The sequence below is a fragment of the Chlamydotis macqueenii genome, chromosome 12, assembly GCF_036417535.1.
Source record: "Chlamydotis macqueenii isolate bChlMac1 chromosome 12, bChlMac1.mat, whole genome shotgun sequence".
NCBI lineage: Eukaryota > Metazoa > Chordata > Aves > Otidiformes > Otididae > Chlamydotis > Chlamydotis macqueenii.
In genome coordinates this window covers 20,785,191-20,809,867 of record NC_141567.1, presented here as the reverse complement: position 1 = coordinate 20,809,867, position 24,677 = coordinate 20,785,191, and the positions used below count along the sequence as shown (strand labels likewise).

General features: G+C 39.7%; 1 protein-coding gene across 4 annotated transcripts in view; it reads left to right on the top strand.

Moving 5' to 3' along the window:
• The window catches only part of ENTREP2 (endosomal transmembrane epsin interactor 2), a 130,215-nt gene that overhangs the window by 104,446 nt on the left and 1,092 nt on the right, over positions 1 to 24,677 (top strand). The window contains exons 5-12 of one of the 4 annotated variants that reach the window (XM_086757371.1): positions 1,686 to 1,793; positions 8,161 to 8,178; positions 10,791 to 10,951; positions 11,566 to 11,701; positions 17,372 to 17,447; positions 19,191 to 19,778; positions 23,444 to 23,518; positions 24,183 to 24,511. In XM_086757371.1, coding sequence (XP_086613497.1) covers positions 1,686 to 1,793; positions 8,161 to 8,178; positions 10,791 to 10,951; positions 11,566 to 11,701; positions 17,372 to 17,447; positions 19,191 to 19,778; positions 23,444 to 23,518; positions 24,183 to 24,511 — 1,491 coding nt within the window. Of the gene's footprint in view, positions 1 to 1,685; positions 1,794 to 8,160; positions 8,179 to 10,790; positions 10,952 to 11,562; positions 11,702 to 17,371; positions 17,448 to 19,190; positions 19,779 to 23,443; positions 23,519 to 24,182; positions 24,512 to 24,677 lie in introns of all 4 variants that reach the window. The other 3 variants (XM_086757370.1, XM_086757373.1, XM_086757372.1) reach the window with 3 other exon arrangements.

The window sequence follows — 24,677 nt, the reverse complement described above, 5'->3', positions numbered from 1 at the left end:
AAAGGCACTTTGGATCCTAATTAACGACTTTGATGTAGATTTAATTATTTAGCATAAATGGTATTAAGTTATACATTTGGATTAGCTAAATCTTTTGGTTCTAAATGGCTGTAGTGAGCACTACCCTAGATCTTGTCTCTGCCGTGTGTTCTTTACCCGGGTTTACCCAGGGAAAGCGGAACACGCGGGATCTCGATCTCTTTTTGTGCCGCTGTTAACAAAGTGCCTCGCTAGGGATTTACTGGCCTGTTTACCTCCCTTTGAACGCTCTAGGTGGGTCTGTGTGACTTTGTGTTTGAATGAGTCCTCTGTATCACCTTCTGTGTGAGTTGGAGATTGGCCCTCCCAGTGTTTTGCTGTTGATGCTGTTGATTCATTATTTCCCTTGGCTGAGGGGCTGGCAAAGACCACAGAAAACTACTGACCAGACCAGCAAGAGCCAGCGTGGCCCAGTGTGAGCTATTAAATGGTGAGGACTTGTTGACCCATTTAATATCTGCCTGGTTCCCATGGCTGGCATTTCCATCTTCAAATCAAGGCCGCCTGAGAGGCATGCAATTACAGTGGCAGGAGTACATCCGCACCTTTCTATCATTTTTTTGGTATGTTGGGAAAAACAAAGCAAGTCATGCATTGATTTGATAGCGTGGAAGCTATTTTATGCACCGGCAGTGACTGAAATACTGTTTTAAACTTAGATCCTACAGAATGTTCTTTACACAGTGAGTGCTTTCACTCGTGATATATTAACAATTTTGATTTTGTTTTTCATCTGTTCTCTGTGATGCTTTTTCTCAAATACTTTTATTGGCTGCTCGGAATACGGCCTGAGCCCAGTCGTTGTCACAAGTACAACAGCTATGCAACGGTTCTGAAATGTCGCCAGCACGCTCAGTCAGTGTTCCTTTTCCCTGGCTGTTGGAAAGGAAATAAAAATCCAGTGATTGGAAGAGATGGATGCTGCTTTTTTTTTTTTTTTTTTTTTTTAAATCCTACCTTTGCTATAAAAATGTTTCAATTTTAATTCATTTTTTTTTAATTTAATTCTACTTCATAAACAGAAATATTTGATGTTCTATTTTAAATGTTTTGGGGCTTTTTAAAAAAACAACACGACCATTTGTGCTTACTTGACCAGCACAAGGTGAAATGCCAGATGTAGTCACTGCTTTTCTCTTAAAATGTTTTAGATGCATAGAGTATCTGATACAGGATAAAATTCTCTGTTTCATACTAGAGTTTCCATTGAATTTTTTAACACACAACCCTAAGTTGTAATTTCAACTATTGAAAGCAATGAATTTCTATATGGGTTTTTTTAAATTAGAAGTCTGTTTCATGGTATCTTTCTTGTGATAGCTGTAGCTTGGAGTCCACTGTGAAAGCAGTAATTTTTCTTTTTTTTTCAGAGAACAGGAAAACCTGAAATATCAATATTTCTGAGAAAATCTCTAATACCAAATGGATTGTGAGAAGTGGGGAAGGGAAGATGTTTGTTCCTGTATTGTTCCCTTTGAAGACTGGTTTAAAAAAATTATGATGAGCTGAATGAGTTCTACACAGTTAATTGAGGCCATATAAATTGATAGCAGTTGCCAGTGTTTATTATCAAATTGCTAAAACTATTTCCTGCCCTTTGTGTCCCTGAGAGAAGAGATGATATTCTGATGGATGTCTTTCCACAGGACCTGTTATTCAGTGTGTGCGCTCTCAATATCATCTCCACCATTGTCTGTGCTTTGGCAACAGCGATGTGTTGCATGCAGATGGTTTCTTCCGATCTTCTGCAAATGGTGAGTACATTCAGTGACCGCACAGGATATTGTCCACCGTAACGTGTTGTCCCTGTCTGTGTATACTTGTTTGTACCCACTCTTTGCTTCTAAACTTAAGCCTGTTTCTGTATCTTTGCGTAGTGTTAGAACGTGTCTGTACATGGGTGTATTTTTTTATCTGCATGCATCTATATAAATATAGCATCCAGATGTGTGCAGTGTGAAGAGCTGCTGTGTTTAAAATGTTTATATATTAGAGAGATATTCAGGAATTTGCAATTGAGAGTGTGTTATTTTTGTTAAAGAGGTTATTAATGAGGTTCAGTTATATATGCACACTGAATTTTCTGTCATTACATGTTTGTAATCTTCAGTTTCCACACTATCCAGAGCAATTACTTAGCTTTGAGATACTGTGTCTCATTACTTTTCTGGTACGAGAACTATGAGTTCAAAATGGGAACTTTTTGCAGCCCTGTGCCAATAACAGTGTTTTCATAAGGAAAATGTGTTCAGCTTCAGCATTGCCCTTGTGTTTAAAACAAGAGGGAAAAGGATCATTAGTCTTCTGCACAGCCAGCTGCATTACAGGATATTGTCTTGTTTTGGCTGGGCAAAGACAGCTTTCCTGTCCCAAATGGGCACTGTGATTCTCAAGGTTTCAATGCAATGTTGAAACAAAACAGAAAAATTTAAAATCCTTTGTAATTTGCAGGCCACTTATTGTGTTTCTAATCCAGCTCCATTACTGGCTAGTCTACGAAATTATCCTGTTTAATAAGAGAAGGCAAGTGCACAAACCTAATACCAGTCATTTGTAAATATCTTGTATTTTAAAAGTTTGCATAGATGGAATACTGGTCTCAGCAAGTTAGCTGCAAACCATTTACACAACAAAGAAATATTGTATAAACTGCCATGCAGGCTTGTGGTTGATTTAAAAAAAAAAAAATACACTAGCTGCCATGGATATTGATTTTTAGTCTAAGTGCATTAATTACAGAGATAAGACTGTCTTTTCTGGGCAAGTGCTCCAATCACTGGGTTACAAACTTACATAAAGAATATCTTCAGTTTGTGATCTGGTGTTTACTTTGCGTAGCAGCGGATGTAAGTTAGGCACGTATCTCTAGTTAATGCCTACAAATGGTACAGAAATGCATTTTTTCGTATAGCACTCTGTGCATTCAGATTGTGCATGCTTGTAAACAGTGCTTATTTAATAACTTTGGATGTCAAACAGAATTGACAAAAGAATCATTTTAGCTGATGACACATTGCATTTTAGATGTTAAAGGATTTTTATCCTATTGTGGGTGTTCTTTTCGCACACTCCCCCCCTCCCATGATATTTGCTGCATGAATGCCCATTGACTAAAGATCTCTTTCACCTTGCAGCGAAGGCAGGGAGATGAAGTGATCACACCTGGAAAGATCTGTCTGTCTAGGGTAACAGTGATAGCGATGATCCAGAAGTGTAACCATATATATTCCAGGAATATTAACCTAAGCTTGATTTTATGGTATTTAGCCGTGTAAGGGGAATCAAAATGTATAGATGACAACGAACCAAGAACAATTATTACAGTGCTTCTGACAGGCATGTGCAAGAAGCTGTAACCTCAACAGGAAGTCAAATACCTTAAAAGTGCATAATTTTTAATTTTTTTCCCTCTGCTGCTTCATTCTTGACTTCATCCCTTCTTTTCCACCTGGCGATGCTGCCTTTATGTCCGTTTCTTTTTGCTTCCTATGCTTTGTGTTTCCCGCTTCCTGTCTTCCTGCTTCCTTGTCCATTCTCCCACTCTTTCAGCTCCATTGACAAGAATTTTTTTCCCTCTCCTCAGAAGAAGGGAATTATCTTTTTCTTTCTGCTCAGTTACAGTCTTTTCTTGTTTATCCTCAAGTTCTTCCCTTTCTTTTTTCAGGTTGCTGAGCCAGATTCCTGCCAGGCCTAAGTGAGCGTAACTTCCCTGGGGCTACGCTGACTTAGACCAGCTGAACTCTGACCTGAAGATTTCCTTTTCTTTCACTGTTTTCAGTCTATTGTGCCATGATCTGCAGTTCCCTTTTGGTCTGCTGCACCCGGAAATCTGATTTACTTTCTTTTTATTTCTTGTCAATGCTTTTTCCTTTTACTTCTTGCTGCAGTATGCGTCTTCTCTTAGCAGGGTTTTACCATGCTGGAAGTTTAAGATAGCAGCAGCAAGAGATACCACCCCTCTTAGATGAAAAGGTTTTAATTATTGTGTTGATTCTTTTACTCTGTTCTTAGAGTATTTGAGAGCTATGTAGACTCTCCTGTAGGAAGAGGAGACATAAAAATACAATTCCTAGCCAGCAAAAGCATTACGCAATAGGGAACATCCTTCTCAGGCATCATTAGGTTATCATTAGGTCATCCATTTTGTGATTTGTGTTCTGTGTTAGTGTGCTTATCTCAGAAATTAATCAGTTAGAATAGTGAATATTTGCACATTTCAAATAATTTCAAGGGGTTTTTTTCCTGGCATGAAGCTGTTCTGTGTGCTTCAGGTTTCATTGCCCAGTAACATAGAGCTGGTGTGTAATACAGTCTCAAGCAAATCTGCAAGTGTTTCATGTCTATCTGCTTTCTTGCTGATATTTGCATACAGCGAGTATCTGATTTGTACAAGCCGACTGACAGCATTTTATTGGAAATTGCTACCTTCTGGTGTATTGCTGTTTTAGTAAAAGTGCCCTGAAAAATATAAACACAAACTGTTTGGTAGTAAGTGCAGATTAAACTTTCCAGTAAATTCAAAGGAGACTTTTTGGTTAAAAATTATATCACCAAGCAAACATTTGGTTTCAAACATTAAGGAAGAAATACTGCAGAATATTGCAAATTATTTTTATTGTGTTGTATTTTAGTTTCCTTTAGTTTTTACTTTTGTACTATCTTACGAGACACAAAAACCATATTTTCCTAGGTTGTTCCTTATTTGAGTTGACTGTTTCAGAAAGTGCCCCAAATTTTTCACCTCATTTTAACATTTCTCACCCTGTTAGGTATACACAGTTGCTAAAGAAAAAAAAATAATCTACCACTTGCACTAAAGCTGCAAGAGTAAGCGATAGTTAAAGATGGAAATAGCATTTCTTGTGTATTCTGCTACTTTAGACAGTTTAAGGCTGCACTCCATTACAGGGCTTCCCAGAATTGTTCTTTCCGTGTACACACCCCTTCAGCAGATACACGTGAATCAAATCAGATTATATCAAGGTTCTGTAATGCGACGAAACATCTCTTAATAACCAAGCTGTCACTTCCATCATATTTCATTTGTTGCCTGAGGCAATTTCTGTTTGCATCTTGTCTGATGAATGGCTACTGCAAAAATTCACCCTGTTTTCTTCCAAAGGTAGCTGCCTGAATTAAACAAAGAAATACAAGATATTATCCCCATGCTAAAGCATGAGGTGTCCCTATTCCCGTCCTCCTTCCACTCCAAATACACAATACTTACCCTAGAAATACTAGCAGTGATATCATTCAGTGTATTCTGATTTGATCCCCATTGCTGTTAGGAACTGTTCTTCATGTTATGTGATATCTAAAACAATCTGTTATTTTGTAAAGGAAGTAAGGTAATGATGACACATACAAGCTGTAACATTTAATTACTGTTTTCATCAACCATAATGGTAATTCAGCATGTCATTAACTTAATAGACTGTAGTTAATGTTTCTACTCAGACGCCTCAAATAAAGCACCTCTGCATGAGGATAATATCTTGCTGGCATTGTTTTATTACCTTTATCCCGGTGAAGTAGTAATTAAAAAAGCCCTTCGGGACGAAGCTTCCCGTTAAGTGAGAATTGAGCTTAAGTTATTACATAGTGTTTATTATTTAACATAATGATATCAAAACCTAAATATTACGGTTTCTTGGCAGAAAGCTCACGTAAAGGCACTGTAAAGCCCAGATGACAGTCCTTTTAGAAATACGCATCGTGCATGATGTACATCCATCGAAACATCCTCAGTGTAAATACGGTTGGAGAAATATTCCCCTCACCCCCCACCACAAATAAAAAGACAAAATAGAAACCTTTGGTGTAGGAATGCTTTTGATGTTTTTAGAAAACGTAACATTTTTTTGTTTCACATGTTATTGGTAGAATAAGAATATTTAATATTTAAGACTATTTAAAATACAGTCAGTATTTCAGTAAAGACGCGGTGTCACAGACCAGTCCCTCTGAGACTCAGAGCTAATGGCTTGTGATGGTTATAGGAACAGCAAATGGAAACAACGGAGCAGAAAAATTTGAATCTGTTTTCCTTATCAAAATATATTCTGTGTTGCAATTTCCCTTTAAGGTCAGGGACAAATTAGAAGAGTCAACCATGATCCTTCTGTTCTTGCAGACATTTAGTATCTACACTTTCCTCGAGGAAATACTGATACCAGTGTTTCAGAAAAGGAAAATGCAACCTGTCCAGGAGGAGGACAGTTAACTGAAGACAGAATTATAGACCCAAGTATATTGCAAAGAGGTTTTTCTATAGATAACATGCCAATATTTAATTATAGGCAATGAGAAAATTTTATTTCCCATTCCCAAGAACTAGGAGATTTTTATAAATGACATATAGAGACTGAAATGAGGATAACAAACGCCAGAGTCTCCAAAGGACTCGTTTCAAAGTTACACAGTAGATTTATTAAATGGGATATGGAAGGCAGAGGTGGTTACATGCAGATACAGGGGATGCTCTGGATAAGAAGATTCCCTTAGAGCACTGGTCACGTCCTGATGTATGGCGATTACTGGTTAGGTATGTCAGAGTTGCTAAGTGGTGAGTCCCAGCACTGGCATTTACGTGGAGTCAGTGGTGCTGATCAGCTGCAGAATACGTGGAAATTCTGATGAAGAGTTCTTAGTCTCAAAGGTCTGAGGTAGAAGGATTTACCGCATTGTATCACACTGAGTAACTGTTTTGTTAGAGAATTATATTTACAGTCCTTGTCTGCTGTTTCTTCAGTTCCTTAATTGAGACTTCTCCATCAGCTTTTACATCAATATACTCAAAATATTCAGAACATAAATAATAAACTCCAGTCATTCTGGTCACTTCAGTGTCCAAGTTTTAGATGACCTTTCAGTGAAGAGCTGCAAATTTGGTCTGACAGTAAAAAAAAGAAACTTGCTGTTGATGCCACGGCTAACTTCTGTATTGAGTTCAGGCTGCAGAAGTGGGTACAAAACTGCAGCACTGTGCATCTTTCCTGCTTACCCTGCTGCGACCGGATGGCACGAGTTCTTCTTCCCGTGTAACTGCAGAGCAAATACAAATGTAGTAGTCCTCAGTGTGGGATAAAGATGAGGGCTGTTTGAATCGGGCTGTTTAACTCTGTCAAAGTTAGGCCTGCCCAATTAAAGCAGAGGAAATTCTGTGTGGTGTGTGCATGATGTTGCACATCCGTTTAGCACGTGTAGTGATGTATACGTAATGCCTGTTAAGTATCAGACATGTTCCACAGACTAAAGGAAGGGCATCTTTACTCCAAGGATAAGAAAAAAAACCTGCATGTGTATAACAGTTTGAATGCCAAGTTTCAAACGCCAAGTTTCAAACATGAGGTCGGCTGTTTCCTAAGAGAAGAGCATGAATTCTAGGTCTGTATTTCATTGCCTGTCGCATTCCTGAAAGCTCCCAGCATCCAACAACTTCAGGTGGCCTACAGAAACAGCTGAGTGTTTGGGATTTCCGGAGCCAGGGGATATCCGTTTACGCCTAGCAGATATGTTCAGAGTATCTGTTGATAGCTGTAAAGTTGTGCAAAGCTTGTAAAACTGTTGGCTATTTCCAGTGTTTCCAGCGGTGCTATTGCTGTTTGTCTGCAACCATTTATATGGTTTATACCTGTGACCAAACAGGCCACCCCCATTTTCGGTTTGGCAGCTCTTGTTGCCTCTTCTACTTGCCATCAGCATTTTGAGACTGAGCATTTAGTAACAGATGTCTTTTAATCCCCAAAATCTGTGTTTCCTTGTGAAAGCATCTGTCAGTGTTCCTCCACATAGCCCAGCTTTGTCAGCTCTTTGCATTTTCTTACCTGTGGACTTTGTATTCATTCTTTGCTGAGCCCCTGCCAGCCTTCACCATTTGAGAGGAACCCTTAAAGATTTTGAAAATACATTTTACTCTAGGAACAATGAACTTCTGCAGGTTAGCAGAGATTAGATAGAGTAGCATGAAATAAGATGTGATTTAATTCCCACTTAGCAGCTTTCCGATGGTTTTCTCAGGGATGCCTGTTCTTTGTGATAATCCCTTATATTTGCTGTTATTTCGTTTCCTGCTAGTCTCCCTCTTACAGCCTTTTTCACTTTAATTTCTGTGCCTTCCAGCAGGATGATGTCACACAGGTAAACTGTTGTTTCTCAACATGCGCCCCCAAACATGTGCGTCTTTCATGTCCGTTTGGCCGCCCATTTTCAGCCTTGGTCACGCAGAGTCTGTTGCCATCATTTGTATTCACCGTAAACGTCCCTGAAAGGGATGCAAATGATTCTGCTGTTAAACTGAGCTGCATCTACACATCAGGTCTTTTCCTTCTTGAACCACAGCCTCTTCCACCCTGTGTAAAACCTTTCCTTTCTGTCACATCCCACAAAATGTATGCTGGTGGTGCACTTGCTGTAAAAGTGCTGTGTGTTTAATTGCCTTTTTTTGAGGAGTGTTAAGAGTATTGTTCCCTATATCTGGCTGAATCAGACAAGCTCCAGGGAATTTGAGAACTGAAGGGATGGAGCTACATGTTATCTGGTGCAAACCAACGCTTGGGTTCCATGGCAGTGTATGGTAATAGTCTGGGAGAAGGTAAAGAAAGCTGTAAAAGAAAATTGTTTAGTTTCCAGACTGTAAAAATGACTCAAATTACCAACTCTGCTAGGAAAGTGAGTCCTGAGTTTGGTGGAATTGTGTAGGGTACAAAATGTGAGCCAGAGTATGCAGATATTTGTCTTCAATATATAATTCCTTATTCAGTTTTTAGGTCACTAAGTTGATATCTTGCTTCCTTCTTTCCTAAAAGATTCTTCATTGTATTTGGGATGGTAGCAGACTGATGATTGCTGATGCTTTTATCACTTAAGGCAGAAGCTTAGTCTTGAACAGTTAATATTAATGGACTGTCACAGTTTTGGAAACGGCTGTTGAAAGATCAAGTGAAGTTAGACCAGATGACTGCCAAAAATGTAGTTTTATTCTGTAAGGCAAAGCTGTAGAAATGTCTGAGAGTACTCAGGATAACAGCATCACATCTCACGTGAGTGCTTAACATCTTATGTAATGAAGAGTCAATCAAGTAGATGTCATGTCTCTTATTCCTGTACCAGCAGTAGACTACAACGGCTGAAAGTCATTGATTGGCTGTAAGATATACCATATTCTGCCAAGGAGGTTCTTCATTTAATAGTTCCTTGTGAAAATATCCCTAGAGAGCCAATTAGTAACAACTAACAGCTCATTTTCATTCACAAATGGTTGGGATTGGTCCTCTTGACCCTCTGTTGAGTTGCATTATTACGGCTTTGACCTTTGAAACAACATATATAGAGTGTGTTTAGTAGAACTAAGATGTAACTCAACCTTTTCAGTACCAAAGACCAGTATCATTTCTATGGTAATGTAAATTCAGCATAACTGCTGAAAAAGTGAAAAATATAAAACTAAGACATTAAAAAATTTACTTTCTATTTGCTGGATCTCCTAAGCATAAACATTTTCTTTTTTATTTCACTGCTTCTTAAGTCTTTATTGTGGATTTAAACAAAAAATAATGTAACGAGACAACAGTACCAAGACATATTCTCTTGTTCCAGTATAAAAAAAAAGAAGTGCCTTCAGCAAATTTTCTTAGCTCACTTGTTTTAAAAGGTGAGAGCTAAAGACCAAGTCATCTGCTGATCCAAGAAAAGTGATATGACAGCAGAACCTTGCCTGGAGAAGAAGGAATTTTTCTGTGGATTTGGATATTCTTTTGATTCCCTTTTATCCATGGGGGACCATCTAAAGCCAGGTCAGGGTGGCAGGGTTCCATGTGACCGGCAGAATGGTCCATATTTGATCTTGAAGTAGTTTAAGCCTTTACTAGAAGACTTAAGTTAGAGTTCGTGATACCGAAGGTATCAGCGTGGCTTCTTGGTATCACTGCTATGCTAGGAGCTGATGAGGTTCCTGTCACAGATGTTGGTAGTAGTTCTCAGTATTACTACCTCTTAATATTTGGTGTAATTGTTTTCTTTTTGGTTTTGACATGTTTACATGGAATAAATGTTTTTCTTACTTCCATACCAGTATTTAAAACCTTTATACCACATTTAAGTGCGGTGTCTGTATCACCAAACCACAGATGTCTATTAAGAATATTTTATTTTACAAGAATAATAAAGAATAGTTATAAATGGCCCCTTTTTTGGAAGTGAACAATAGGTGGGATATTTGTAGTTGTCTTATTCAACATTTAATGAATATGTGGTAGCTTGTTGCTAGTTTGTTTTATTTTGGGGATGGGGGAGATGGGGTTGGGTTTTTTCTCTGTAAGCACAAGGCATTTCAGATTGGAAACAAGAACATGCAGATAGTTATTTTAGTAGTTGTATCTCTTGTTCCTCAGTTACTAAAATACAGCTGATTATATAGTGCTATAATAAAACTGTAATACAAGGTAGAAGTATTTCTTCAAAAGCTGTTTGATTGTCAGTGTCTGTGTTCTGCACCCTAAACGTGACTGACTTGGAGGCACGGGCTCTCTGTGTCTGTAGTAAAACCTTGTGTTCTGTTTTGGCAATTTGACTGGTACTTCTCACTGTTCTCAGCTATTCTTACGCTTCCGGAAGTGTGTGTCTCATTTCAGTATGGATATTAATGAAATTGGATATTGGTCAGGGTTGCTTCTACTGACCTTTTATTAAAGTTATGATTATTGGTGATGGTGTTTCTACCATCTGAAGGAACTTGACTTATTTGTTTTCAGTTTCTGCCACAGAGGCCACATTCTACCCATCCTGACTGCATGACTCCACATGGAACTATCCTGCATCAGACCTTGGATTTTGACGAGTTCATACCACCAATACCGCCTCCACCCTACTACCCACCAGAATATACCTGCACACCCGTCGTAGAGGCGCAGAGGTGATTCTTCTTCCCTCTAGTTACGGTCATTGCATAGTTCTGAGCTACAAACTGTGAAGCTCTTTCAAAGAATATGAAGCCAAGTATTGTCCTTCACTTAGATGAGGTGCTTCTTTTCCAGAGAGTTTTTACAGACACTTGTTGCAGGCTTGTTAGGATGCACCTGGAAATACTTGTGTTAAAGCACTGTTTTAATAGAGAAGTGACTGAACTTAGCTAAGACAAGGTTAACAATAGCTGAACTCAAAGCAGACATCAGCTTATAGGTGATGCTTTCACAGTTGTTAATGTTATACACTTGAACTTGAATATGAGATTTAGTTTTCTAATGAAGTCATTGCAGTTAATGTGTATTAATGTGGAGTAGTGGAGGACGTTAATGACTGCTGGTAGAGATGGCTGGCATCCAAAATGAAATACAGTTGTTAAAGCAATCCCGTGAATGAGGGCTTCATTTTGGTTGTCTAATACATTTCTTCAATATAATTCTTTGTAGTATGTTGGCTTTGCATTCAGAGAACACTTCACATCGCTGTGGTGTAGGTAAGAGTTTACCAAATAAATCCAGTGCCATTCCTTAGTAATTAAATTTGCTTGTTTGTGTTTTTAAGCAGAGGTCTCCACCTGGACTTTCCCCACTCCCCATTCAGTGCGTTATATGAAGTAACCATTAACAGCCCCGGAATGCTGTATCCCGCTGAGCTGCCCCCTCCGTATGAGGCAGTGATTGGAGAGACACCTGCCAGTCAGGTAGGGAAGGCCAAAGGGAATTCTTTATGCAGTCTTCAAATTTCCGTGATGCGAAACAATTTTAGATAAATGTAATGATCTAAAATAATTTAGGCTTTAATGATACTTTGAGGGAACAACTGTGAGGAAATATTTGTATTCTTTAAACACACTTTTCAAATCCCTCTCTTTAAAAGCGTTTAACTAACAGATTTTACTTAATGTGTATTCTCCTTATGTTCTTGTGCATGCTTGGGCAAATGCTAATGTGGGTAGTAATATTTCAGCTGACGTAATCCATTTAAAAGGTTGGATGTACCGGACCATCAGTAACAAAAACCTAGAAGAATGGATTGGAATCACCGAAAGCACAGTGTTTTTCCTTACTTGAAAAGGATAATGATGTTTTAAGATGAGATTACACTTCTTAATTTCTTTAGGTAATAAGAAATGTTGATTAGGAAGCAGATTTATTTTCTTAAAAACCTCTATAAAGTATTTTTTTTATTCCAACTACCAGTGATAGTAGTTTACCTCACTTTTACATACTACTTTGAGTTGGAGGTCGGTACAACAGTTTAGGTTTAATAAGGAAAAAGACAACTGTGTGTCATCTTGTGACATGTAATGCTAATAACTTGTGTATGTTTGTGTATGGGTGGCTACAGCACAGAGCTCAAGGGACATTTGGTAGTTGCTTTAGTGGGCGTATGCTACGGCCCCCGTAAGGAGGCTCCCGTCAGGCATCAAAGTACTAGAAAGCGATTCCTGCTTCAGTGTTACGTTAGCTGGTAAGGAACTATGTGGAGCAAAGATTTGAGTGATAAAGGGAAGGGCGGGGACATGTTCCTCCTATGAAATAGCAATGAGTAGTTCTCTGTGGCTTATACTTTTGGCTGTTACAGCTTATAATAGTTTGTGCTCTTCTATGGCAGAAACAGTTACTCCTGAGAGCGCGTAACACCTTTATTCCGAGCTTTGAGAAAGGGTCCAGTATACCTCAGACGCATATTTACATTACCCTTTTTGCCTTATTTTTTTACTATAAGTGTCAACTCAACTGAAAGTAGAATGATAATGTATCTGCATGGACAGTCAAAGCTAATTTGAGCAAAGATTTGCTTTGAATTGTGATAATTGAATCAGCTGTCACGAGTGGGAAAATACTTCAAATTGCTTTTAGAAACTGTGATTTCTTGCAGGCTTCTGTAAAAACTCAAGGAGTCAAACATTCTAGATGTTGCTCATCAGTTGTTAATAGTGCATGGTGGACATCTGTGTGTTTAGGCTGCCGAATTGCACCCACGTTACAGAGGGGAGTACTTTGCATTTCCCCAAAATGTAACTTTGAAAAGTGTGCTGGTAATTTTTTTCACATTGGAGGAAACCACAACTGAAACCACAGAACTAAAAAAAATTATATAAATTTTTACTATTATACACAAGCAGATTATTAAGATAATTAATAAAGACAAGTGTCTGAGAAAAAAAGAACATTGAGATGTACAGTCCCCTATAAAAATGCAATTAAAGAACTCCAAGGTATTCCTAACTTTGCAGCGTCTATGACTGACAAAGCAGCTTCTGACAGCTCTTCTGATCCTTGCCTTGTATCATACCTGCCACAGTAAACAGGCAGGTTATTTGACTAGAATAAAATGAATCTGTATAAACTGCTTTTGAGTGAAGTTCTTTTCTGAACAGCAAAATTGGAGTTTCCAATGCCATCTCCTCTCTAAAATATTTTTATCCAGGTTCCACTGTTTTTTCCTTTATAGAACTCAGAGGAACCTGCAAGCCCTGGAGGAGCTGATATTTTTCCATTATTAAAAAAAAAAAAAAAAATTGGCAAAATCGATTTGAATTATACATCGTTTCGGGGGAAAGAGGAGCATCATATCAGTGACAGGAATTCGTGTGTGGTACCAAGTAAGGTTAGAAAAGTGTAGATTTCTACTTAAGCACTAAATGACTTTGAGCACTCTTGTAATTGGGATTACACTTTGTGTGAGCATTGACATCCAGCAGCAGGATAGCACCAGCATATAACGAAACCAGAATTTAACAAGGCATATTTTAAAGCAGCAAAGTCATGCTCTTGCAAGAAGAGCGTGAGCTTTAATTAAGTAGATGTATCGACTCTCATTTTTTGGCATCTGGGGTTGGTGTGAGTGCCTTGCCTATTCATCTCTGGCCTCCCAGGTTCCAGAACCGTTTGCTCTAATCCCAAGAGAAAATGAGTGGACATTTTTAATGGCTAAAATTATATAGTTTCTTAGTAGGAGTGAGTTTATATATGCCTCGTAGTTGCTGGTTCAGAGAGCTTGTAGTAGCAAAATAGCCACAGGTGCCGAGTATCGGCAGGGAAGCACCTTGGCGATGCTGACCAAAGCCTCCGCAGCGCCTTTGTAGCCACGTACTTGACTGGACAGCAAAAGCCCAAACCTATTTTTTTTTTCAGTCAGTGTCCCAGTCAATCTGTAAGTGGAGGAATGGAGCCAAAGTCTAAGACAGCTTTAGGTCTACAAGAGGAACTAAATGGAGTCCTAAATTCTTCCATGATGCAAATGCTCCCGTGTGCCATGCGCCAAGCTGCGGTACAGTATGAACTGAAATAACTCGATTTATAAATCCCTCAAAGGCAGACTTCGCAATGGAAATCACGGCAGGGCTCGAGCTACACAAGTGCTTCTGGGAACCATTATGTAATAATGTCATAATTGTAAAACCTCTTACTGAGCATCAAGCAATAGGTTTTGTTTGTTTTTAAATGGATTGGAGTCCTCAGAATTGTATTAAATTGTATCAAATTAGACTCAATATTTCCTGCATTTCACAGACAACAAATGTCAGTGCTAATTTAAGTGGTTGCATCTAAGTAAAAATTGCTGTTGTCGTCTGTGCTGATTAGGAATTCCCATTTTACGACTATGAAATAAAGTGTTTTTCACACTGTTTTCCATGCAAAGTATGGACTAGGATACAGAAAAGGCAAGAACAAAAAGATCAGGATTCTGGGTGAATTAGACCAATGACACTTTTATAAGGTTTGCTGACCTGTAGGCTGTGCAGGCTTGTTAAAAGTGTGATTTTTTTTTTTTTTTTCCTTTTCCTATTGATAGCTTAGTGCCTGTCTACCAGCTTTGTGTCTGAGGATGTGCAAATCAATAAGGTTTTGTTAGCCTAGGCTGTGCAGGAACCTGTATGAAACTGTGTGCCACCCCTACATGAACCAAAGCTCTGACCTGACTAAAAATTGTCACTGTTAGCTCCTGCAATTAAAAGCATGGCTCTCCTTCCCCCAAGCGAGGGGGTTAATCAATTCCAAATGCATAGAAAGTACGTTCAGCAATTATTCTTGTGAAAGGAGAAGGAAGAAGGGAAGGAAAAATTAACACGTAGATGAGATAAGTTGAAATGGCTTATGTTTTACAAAATACAGATAAATATTGAAAAAGCAGGAGAAGAAACCAAAATTCGAATTATATCCCTGATCTCTTCTGCATCCCCAAAATCTTGAAATCTCTCGTTTTCCCACTCTTAAGGACGCTAGTTATCCATGAGACCCGTAAGGGATAAACCTTAAAGATGTTGAGTGCTTTTCTGAATGTGCAGGATTTTACATGGAGGGGAATAGTCACAGTCTTCTATTTGCTCTCAAGAAGCAATTTCTGTGTGTGTAAACTTGTCCTATCTGTTTGTCCTATTTTGGGGTTTGGTTGTGAGGTTTGTTTCAGGGTTTTTTTGTTTGTTTATGTGTTTGTTTGGTTTTTTAAGATTTCCAGCAATTGTAATTAGAGAAAACTATAGTATAATATAGCGTGCAGAAGTTAAACTGAGAGCCTGTGCCCTTTGATTCCCATAGTAACAAGTCACCTCTCGGGATGTTACTGTGTTTTTGCAGCCCCATGTCTTCAGGAATGTCGCTGCAGGGTTCTTGGCCTCTGAGACTGAGGCAGAGCCTGAGAAGGGCTGTGACGTATGGTGGCTGAGCTTTTGTGTCTGTCTGAATTCCAAAGGATGTGGAAGACGGATAGAAATCTCATTGCATGGAGGAGAGGGCTGAGAACAGTTCCTCTCTGTGGTTTCTCTGAGTAAGACATGACTCCCACCCCTAGGCGAGCTGAAGGACTCGCGGTATTAACACCTAACCGCAAGGTAAAATAGTTTCTCCCCTGCCCGTGTTGGAATACACCTTGGGTCCCTGGTGTGTTCTTTTTGAGCTCTGTCAAAGCAGAGTACTGATAGCTGCTCTGTGGCTCGTGTTAAATGAGCTTAGGTGTCTTATTCCAAGGTCAAAAATTCTGTCAGTGCTGTTAATTGTTCCCTTTGGCAATAAGGGGACGGGGGTGATTCCACCCTTGCTTCCCAGTCTTCTATCCATCTGTTGCCCAGTTAAAGTATTTCTGGTCCTGTTCTTTGTTTAGAGTTGTATTTCCTAACCCTTAGACTTATAATCACTTTTAAAAAACTAGATTTGTATCAGGAAATGTTTCCTGATCACTTGATCATAGTAAACTATCGATTGATAGATAAAAAAAATTAGTGGGTAGAGTAAGTTATGCCTATATATATGTGCCTTAATCTACACTGGCACGCGCACTGGCAGCTCTTTTCTTAATAGCTTCAGAGTAATAGTGTCACATTCAATTTTTTAGAAGGCCAGATCCAAATTAAACTCTTGACAAAAAGGTTTTCACAGAGATGACTGATGGTTATTTCTAGACTCTGTCACTAACTGTAATAAGCTTTTAGTAGTTAATTGTGGCCCTGCAGACAGAAGCAGGTATGGTGCTTTCTGCTAAAGATGGTATCCATCTCATTCCCTTCGACTTTTCTTTCTATATTTTTCTCATTTTTTCTTAGCAGCTATTTATTGGAACCAATTTTTTTAATAATCATAACCTCGAAGAACTGCTAAAAATCTAGCGAGATTGGCAACAAGGTCCAGTACAAAGTCTATTAAAATCAGTACCAAAAAAAATTTCCTAAATTTCAGCTCTTTGTGGATCAAGTCTTTGCAGCAGGACTGGTTCTGTATTTTATCCACATGATTCTCAGAAGTGAAGGGAAGTTACCCACTTAGATCCATGCTTCCAGAAAAAAGGTGAGTCCTGGTTTGATCTCCCTTCAGCAGTCTCTGATGGGCTGGAGAGCACCCTGCATCAGCCACCTTGGGTGGCACTGATCTTATAGGGCTTAAAAAGCCGTTAGATGTTAATATCTCAGCAAATAACCAAAGGAAAATACTGCTCTTGCTCTTGTTTTTATGGTTTCTGTTGTTCTTTATCCTATTTTATGGTGATACAATGTGGTGGGGAAAAAAGCATAATATAGAAAAACGCAGACTGTAGAAAAAGAGATTGCTGGTAATAAAACCATCGGTATCAAGTGTTGCAGACATTACGTTTTGTAATGGGCCTGCAGCCCCGCTGCCTGTGAATTCAGAGGAATTCAGCTTGTAGATTCTGGAAGAATGCAGAATTGCTTTAAGCGCGGTCCTTTGCCCTGCATTTGTTCCCAGCCCACAGACATTGTTGAAATAGTGTCCCTTTCACTAGCTTTCGGTCTGCACAGCAGCTTGTGTGATAGTTATTTCACATGGTCGGGTGTGTTAAGATCATCGGCACTATGCTTCGTTTTGGTAAATTGCAGATTGATGTGCTGTTTCATTAAACAATTTTCACTTAGGTGACCGGTACTGATCAGCAAGTATCCGAGTCAAGCCTGGGCGGGAGGAACATGACCCTGGACTTCAGCACACAAGGTGATGATGGCGTTGTGTTTGTCTGCTTGAGAAAGGTGTAGTAGGAGTTTTGAGTGGACTTCTCCTCCTCTTCTGTCCTTCCAAATGGAGAAAGAAGGCTTTGCTTCCAGATTATTCATGGCAAGAACAACCTTTTCACTGTCATAAACTGGTGTGGCTGGAAATGCAGAGGGGAGTTTTGCTCAGCAAAGCCTGCTCTAGAAAGCCCTTTGAGGCAGATAAGGCAACTGTCATTTCTCTTTGAAGAGTCACGTACATAACTGGCAGTTTGTTTCTCGTTGTCAGCAGCCATAAGTCCCTTCCTGATGGTCCACAGGCCTTCTCCCTGTAGTGGTTTCCTGCATGGCTTCCAGAAGCCGAATAGGAAGCTTGCTGCCCAAAGATTTCAAAGCTTGAGTTAAGGGAATGTGTTGCAAAGAATCATCGAACTAGGTAAAAAATGTTTAGGCACTCATCCCAAGTAGACACGGTCTAACAAGCCACTGCAGTTTGCACCTAACACATAATCAATGGTGCACATTGTGCATTTTTAGCATAATGTAGATGTATAGATGTGTTGCCATTATTGATTATTACGTCCTTTTTGGCAATGTTATAATTGCCTTGTAAGTGTTGGAAATGTATTTCCTGGAAGTCCCAAAAGAAAATAGTTGTTGTGATTCATTTTATGTAAGAAGAAAATGTCCTTCATAAAAGGTTTGATTTTCATTTTGATAGTTGATTTCCCTGTACTGTTGAAAGCTTTCTGCCTCTTAGAACCCAAAAAATGGGAGCACTTAACAACCATTCTCTAATTCACTAACAGATTCTATTTTTCGATTCCTGAGCAAAAGAGTTAATACATTTCTCTCGTCAATATGGTTAGCAACAGTTGTTATGCAAAAAGGGCATTGGAGGCTGCTGAGCTGAATAGAATTATGTGATTTGTATTTTGTAAATAGTTTTATTTCACATGTAGGACTTGAAGGAATTTGAGTGATATGGGAAAAGTGTTGTCTATATTATTGGAGCCTGGAAACTGGATTATCTAGTGTTATTTTCTTTTTTTTTTTTTTTGTCCCGACTTAGGGAATAATGCAGAGTCAAATAGTTTCATATGAGGGGCTATTTTCATCCATAACACCTATTTGTAGACATGAGGTAACAATCTCAATTTTTAATGCAAAGGGCTCCAAAGATGCTGTGACCTTGCTCAGAATGTTTTAGCTTCTGTCTGAAGTGTGTGTGTCACCTATTTGGTGTGCCAGAGATGTGCTGTGGTGGTGAATTGTCATTTGTAAGGAACTTAGAGATATGCTTCAGGGAAATGACTGGTCAGAAAGTGCTAGGTGCAAAGCTGATTCTGACAGTAGTGATAGGTTTAAAAGTGATCAGAGCCATGGTTTTTTCAGCATTTGTGTAAAGTTTTACTTTCTCTACCACAGGCAGTCTGTCACTGTTTACCAGTAGTGAAAGAGCTGTTCCTCTCTGAATGTAGTTACAGATAATACTTTGGTATCAGTGCTCAAGCATACTTGAATAAAATAATGGAGGACAGCACAAATTGTCTTTGCTGAAGGACACTAGAAACAAGTAAACGGCTTCAGTCTTTTTTTGCTTTAGCATTGTCATCTGAAAGCTGTTGAGTAATTACTGATGTACTTGCCAATTACTAAATTTAAATCAGCATCTTGAAAACAGGGCTGGGGGGAATGGGAGAGGGGCAAGAAGTCTTTATTCTTCTGTGAATCTATTGTTTTGCAGTTTCTGTTGAGAGCACCTCTTTTGTGGTCTCTGAGGCTGTTGATATCCCAGACCGTAGCTACTCCTCTGAAGATCTTTGTTCACTGGAAGTCCAAGGATCTCTCCATTCTGCAGATCTTTCCCCCTACTGTACAACCCCCAAGGGGGCTACGGACCAGAGCTGCAGCACCCTGGATTACAGCACCCGCTGCAGGTGCCACAGAACTCGCTCAGAGGGTTTTCCTGATGAGGATGACAGTGCCCACAGCCGAGCCTCTACAGACAGGTCTCAAGGAGAGGAGAAGAACTGTGCCCACGGCAGATCCTTGGACCGTTCCTCAGAGAATTTCAGCCCCTCAGAAAGAGAACTGCAGAGTTCTGCTCAGGAGAGCAATGCCACGCCACCTTCGAAGCAAAAGAAAATCTGCTGTGTGGGCTTTAGCCAACCTCCTGTCCCTTCCCAGACCTCTCCCTGTTTTGGGCCCGCAAATACTTCATATGCAAGTGGCCACGAGCGTGCTGTCCAGCAGCATCACATTAGAAAATATCGAATTTCAAATATAGTCCGATCAACTAGTGACCCTCTGTCATGCTCTTCTCACACAGAAGGTAGGTGTGGAGCACCGAAGGCTGATGGAACACGGAACAAATGAGTGCGGTGTGATTTATGCAGCAATTGGTGCTGCTGGCAATTATATGAAACGTTCCAGTGAGGGTTGACTTCATGTGTGAAGGCTTTAGTTCCTTGCTCATTTTCTAGATTTGATATTGTTTAAGAAGAAGGGAAATGGGAACAGTGACAGTGAAATTAATTTTGGCTTTTCTAAATTGTACCAACCTTTCTGCACTCCTCAGAAAACCATCTTTTGAGTAGGTGGCTTCCACCTCTCTATTACTGTTCTGTTGAGAAGCTAAACTACGAAGTTGAATGGCAGCTGGGGTCTGTTCAGGAAATGATTACCTGAGCTGGTTGTGTTTGCTGATGGTGACAGGGACACTGGCAGTACTGGTGCGTGTCAGAGGCAGCTGGAGTGTGACTCTGCAGTGGCAAGTTGGAGTGAACGGTGAGAAGTTTTAAAGGACAGAGAAATGAAAGTTGAGGCACGTGACAAGATAAATGAAGAGGAAAGCTTTTGACTGTCACGGATAAGCATCTTCCGCTATGAATCTCCTTTCAGACAAGTAGGGAAGAAGACAGGAGATGTTGTTAGCTAAACAGTGTCTCTTCATAAAAATCTGCTTGTTAGTGGAAAAGAAGTGTTTGATTTAGTAGAGAACGGCTCGATCAAATAACAGTAGGAATGTAGAACTATCTAAACCATTTGAAAAGTGCAGGTTTTACAAAAGGATCTAAGCTGTTTGGGGAGACTCAAAGGGGCAACCTGGAGAAGTGGTTTGAAAGTAAAGATTAAAAGCTTTGTAAGATGTCATAGATTGTGCTGCTACAGATGGGGTCACTGGGCTTTCAGAGGGATCTAGAGGAAGAATCATGTCACTAGCTCAAAAGTAGACACGATGCTGAAATAACTGGTTTCATTTAGGAAGATGATGTGTTGGTTCTATTACACTTTGCGTCATTACTCTCTTTCTGTGAATTTCAGAGACCTCATACTTAGCTCAATAATTGAATGTCTTACCTTTAGAAATCTAGCCTCAGCATCCTGTCCAGGAAAAGTGAATCTTTAGTCTAGAAGTCTGCAGCATTTATTTTATGACATTTACTCTGCTAGGACAGACATGCTATGAAGCTGCTGTGCAGACAGTAAGTAGGAATTTCTGAATCCTTTCTGCTGTGCCAAAGAGGAGAACCACCGCCCTTTCCCTTCTGGATCACGCTCTGCAAGTTTTCCATGTTGTGCTCCATCTGCTCTTTGAGCAGTGTTTGATGGAGAGCTGACTGCAGGCAGCCACAGCTACGTGTTCTAGCTGACTGCTGGGACACCTGGTAGACCAGATGCTCTGCCGTCATTTTTAACATGTCCTAAATACATCCATCATCTTTTCTGGAGAAGTGGCTTTCTGGGAGTTGCTTTGACTAATTTGCAAGTTATTAGCCCTACATGAGTTGAAGGACACGGGCTGAACATCACTGGGCTTAGCAAAGGCTGTAATAAAGGAGCAGGGATGCTTCTGGAGACAGCGATAGGCACACAGCGGGGAGCAGCCAGGGAAGCAGCAACTCGGAGGGAATGTGTGTGTGCTGGCCTCGTTTGCTGTTCTTTTGCTGCCTATGAAAAACTCTTGAAAATGAAATCTCTAGACTAGTTGAGTCTAGATGTGCGTATTGCTTTCATTTACATGTTTGGCAAACTGCAGTTTGCAAAATCTTACTCTGTGAAGGTTTGAACAACTTCACTTCCACTTCCTCTGCTTTCTGTTGAACTTTATCTGGAAATCATACACAGGTGAGAAGCAGCAGAATTTTAATAACACATACCAGCTGTTTGTATCAGCTCCAAAGCCTATTTTTCCTAAGCTGTGACACACAGCTGAAGTTCTTTGTAGTCTTTATAACTTTAAAAGGGTATTTGATCTAGATTTTTCATGACTGGCTATTGGTATCCACTGCAGAATTTTAAAATACATCCTCAGAGTTGAAAAACAGACAAAGGGAACAACTGAGCTCGATCAGCTAACCAACCCAGAAGAAAAAAGTGTTTTGGGGTTTTTTTAGTAACATACACTTATTTTTTTAAATCATCCTGGACTACAAGAGCTGACCATATGAAAGGTAGAGCTGTAGCTCCCTATCGTTAATACTAACGACTCATTTGAGAGACATACCGCACAGTTTGGAGAACTGAGGGCTGGGGGAGCTTCAGGCACATCCACAAATGGGAAAATGCAGTGGTCAGATTGGTAAGAGGGGTTTGGTTTTGTCTTAGGCCATGGTCTTTCTACTTCAAGAAAAAATATTAATCTTCTGATCAACCTCCCTATACAGGTCAATATGAAGAGATTCAGAAGCGCAGCTTTTGAAATTTGCTGTTTGGAGTTTTGTCAGATGGGTCTTGCATGTTACTGTGATTACTCTGGACGTGGTTTGGAACGTAATTTATTCGACACAGGGATGTTGCTTGTGTGCAACAGTGTGGTGACACAACAGCAACGAGCTCTAATAAATTAGTAACCTGGGAAGTTTAATGCTGGCATAAAACTGGGCTTTTAGATCAAAAAATGCAATTTGTGCTTCAAGCACGTCTTGACATGATGGAGTCTTTATAGCATGTATGGTCAGTAATTCTGCCATTAATCCTTTAATGCTGAAAGTGAGGATGTTTGTTTTTACATCTCTTGTCATTCCTAGTAGAGAAATTATAGATTCAATTTTAGTTTATTAGGTGCCTTTATAGTCACTGTGTAGTAAGTATGGTGGGTTCCCTTAAAATCTCAGTAAGAAATAGTTCCTTCTTAAAAAAAATTACTTATAAATGAGTAGTTTGCACGTTTTTCTCTTTTCCCTGTAAAGTTTATCATAGCAAAGGCAGACAAAATCAACCTCTGGCACCGATGTTTGTTACAATACATTCATAATCAAATATGACAGTCTGCGTGGCTGTATCAGGTAAGTGCCTGAGCGGCTACTGTAGTGTCTGTGTCCCAGGTAATTCAGGATGATGGCTAGTGGTGTGGCTCTGGCTGTGCCGCAAGTGTGTTACCAGTATAATAATGCATGGGAAGGCAGAACCTCTGAAGTGTCTCCTCTTAATAAGCTTGCCATGATTCGTGTGTTGCAGTACTTCAGCGTAATAAAACAAATTAAAGACAGAGTAGAAGCTGTCTCTCTTAATTTCTTACAGATTTTCGATGTTTGTAGCATCATAGGTTTGTTTTCCTTTATTTAATTACTCGCTCTACCAGTGAGGATTATACCAGCTTTTCATTATAAACCTCCCCTGAAGATATGGAAGAAAATCTCATCTACCTGGAAGTTCAAAACAGTTTTCAGTCTTGGAAACAGATGTAAACAGCCTTAGCGTAAATGTGAGGCTTGTCGCAAGCTTGAAATCAACAAGGCTACGGTGGTGATTACTGTATAGCATCGCCGATCCTTGTGCTGGCATCCCAGAAACGCCGTCCTTCGGAGGCAGCTCTGCCCAGAGCTGTTGCAGACGCGCTGTGCCTTCTCTTTGTGAAGGGACATCTTGAATGCAGTATTTCTTCTGAGTAGTTTCCTTCTGTGAAGGTGGTAATAAAAGATTCCAGTGTGTTTTTGCTGGCTTTGGGCAAAGGATAGCAGGGTTTGATTGTGCTCTGTCTCCCTTTGGTTCAAGGTGGGAATTGTGCCTGGACTCCCAGATGTAGCCAGTGGCAAGACGCAGGACTATCTCCAGCTACCTTAGAAACAGGTGAGGATCCGTTTTCTAAAGCAGGATGATACCGGTTTCCTTCTTTCACTTTAAAAATAATTCAAACTTTCTGACAGAGAAACAAGCTTTAGAAAATCTGGAGCAGAAAAATCACTTACTAAGAGCATACGTGTATGATGTACAATGCTGATGGAACGTGCCTCTGAGTGAAAGTAAATGCTGCTAATGAAGTCCTCTCTTCTAGTTTAGCATTTTTGCTTTCTCTGTATTTCTTACTGATTTCTCTTGTATTATTCACTGCTCATAAGTTTCAAGGCCTAGCAGTAAGTGGAATTTAATCCATGGTGGGGGGAGGCTAAAACATTACAGGTTACATTAACAGTGAGCAGCTGGTGTTTCCCCTGGTCGTTAGTGTCAACTGGAGACCCTGAAAGCAGAGGTAACAGAAATGTCTGATTTGTGCAGCACTGCAGTTACCTGCCCACTCCTCCTAAATGCCCTCGACCTTGGCCGCGCTACAGAGTCTTTCTCTGCACCCCTGGTTCAAATGACCTACTTAGCAGTTTCCTTCATTGCATGGTTTTGTTATTCTTCAGACAAAACAGACATTTTATGACAAAGTAAGAACTTTTGTGACAATATTTGTTTTGCTTTTTTTTTTTTTAAACTTTTACTTTAAAGATATTCTTCCCCCCTTTTTTAGTTCCTGTTTCTGGTTCTCATATGGCTGCCTCTGCTTGTCAGCATTCTCTGAGCAGTTTCCTACCAACTGGAAAACAGAGGGATACACGGAGAACTGATCTACACCTAAAGCCAAAGGCTTTGCACACAGTCTCAAAAGAGCGACCACACTCTTTAGTGGACCTTAAGGCCTATAAAGACACTAAAATTTTAGTGGCAAAATTTTTGGAACATTCAAACTGTAATCTCCCTCCAGAAGTACGTCACGTAGTGAACAGCATACGATCGGTAATAAAATCCGATGAGAGACACATGGAAGAAGCCATCTTCAGTGCCAATATTATAGACCAGGTAGGCCATTTGTGTTCCAACGATTTGTTCAACCGTGACACACAAATACCTTATTTAAGTGTTTTTGTAGTTTTTAGTAGAACAAAAGTTCTTTTATAGTAACATGGCTTTAGTAAGAAATAACTTAATTTATTGGGCGGCAGTGCATTTTATACTGAAGCACTCA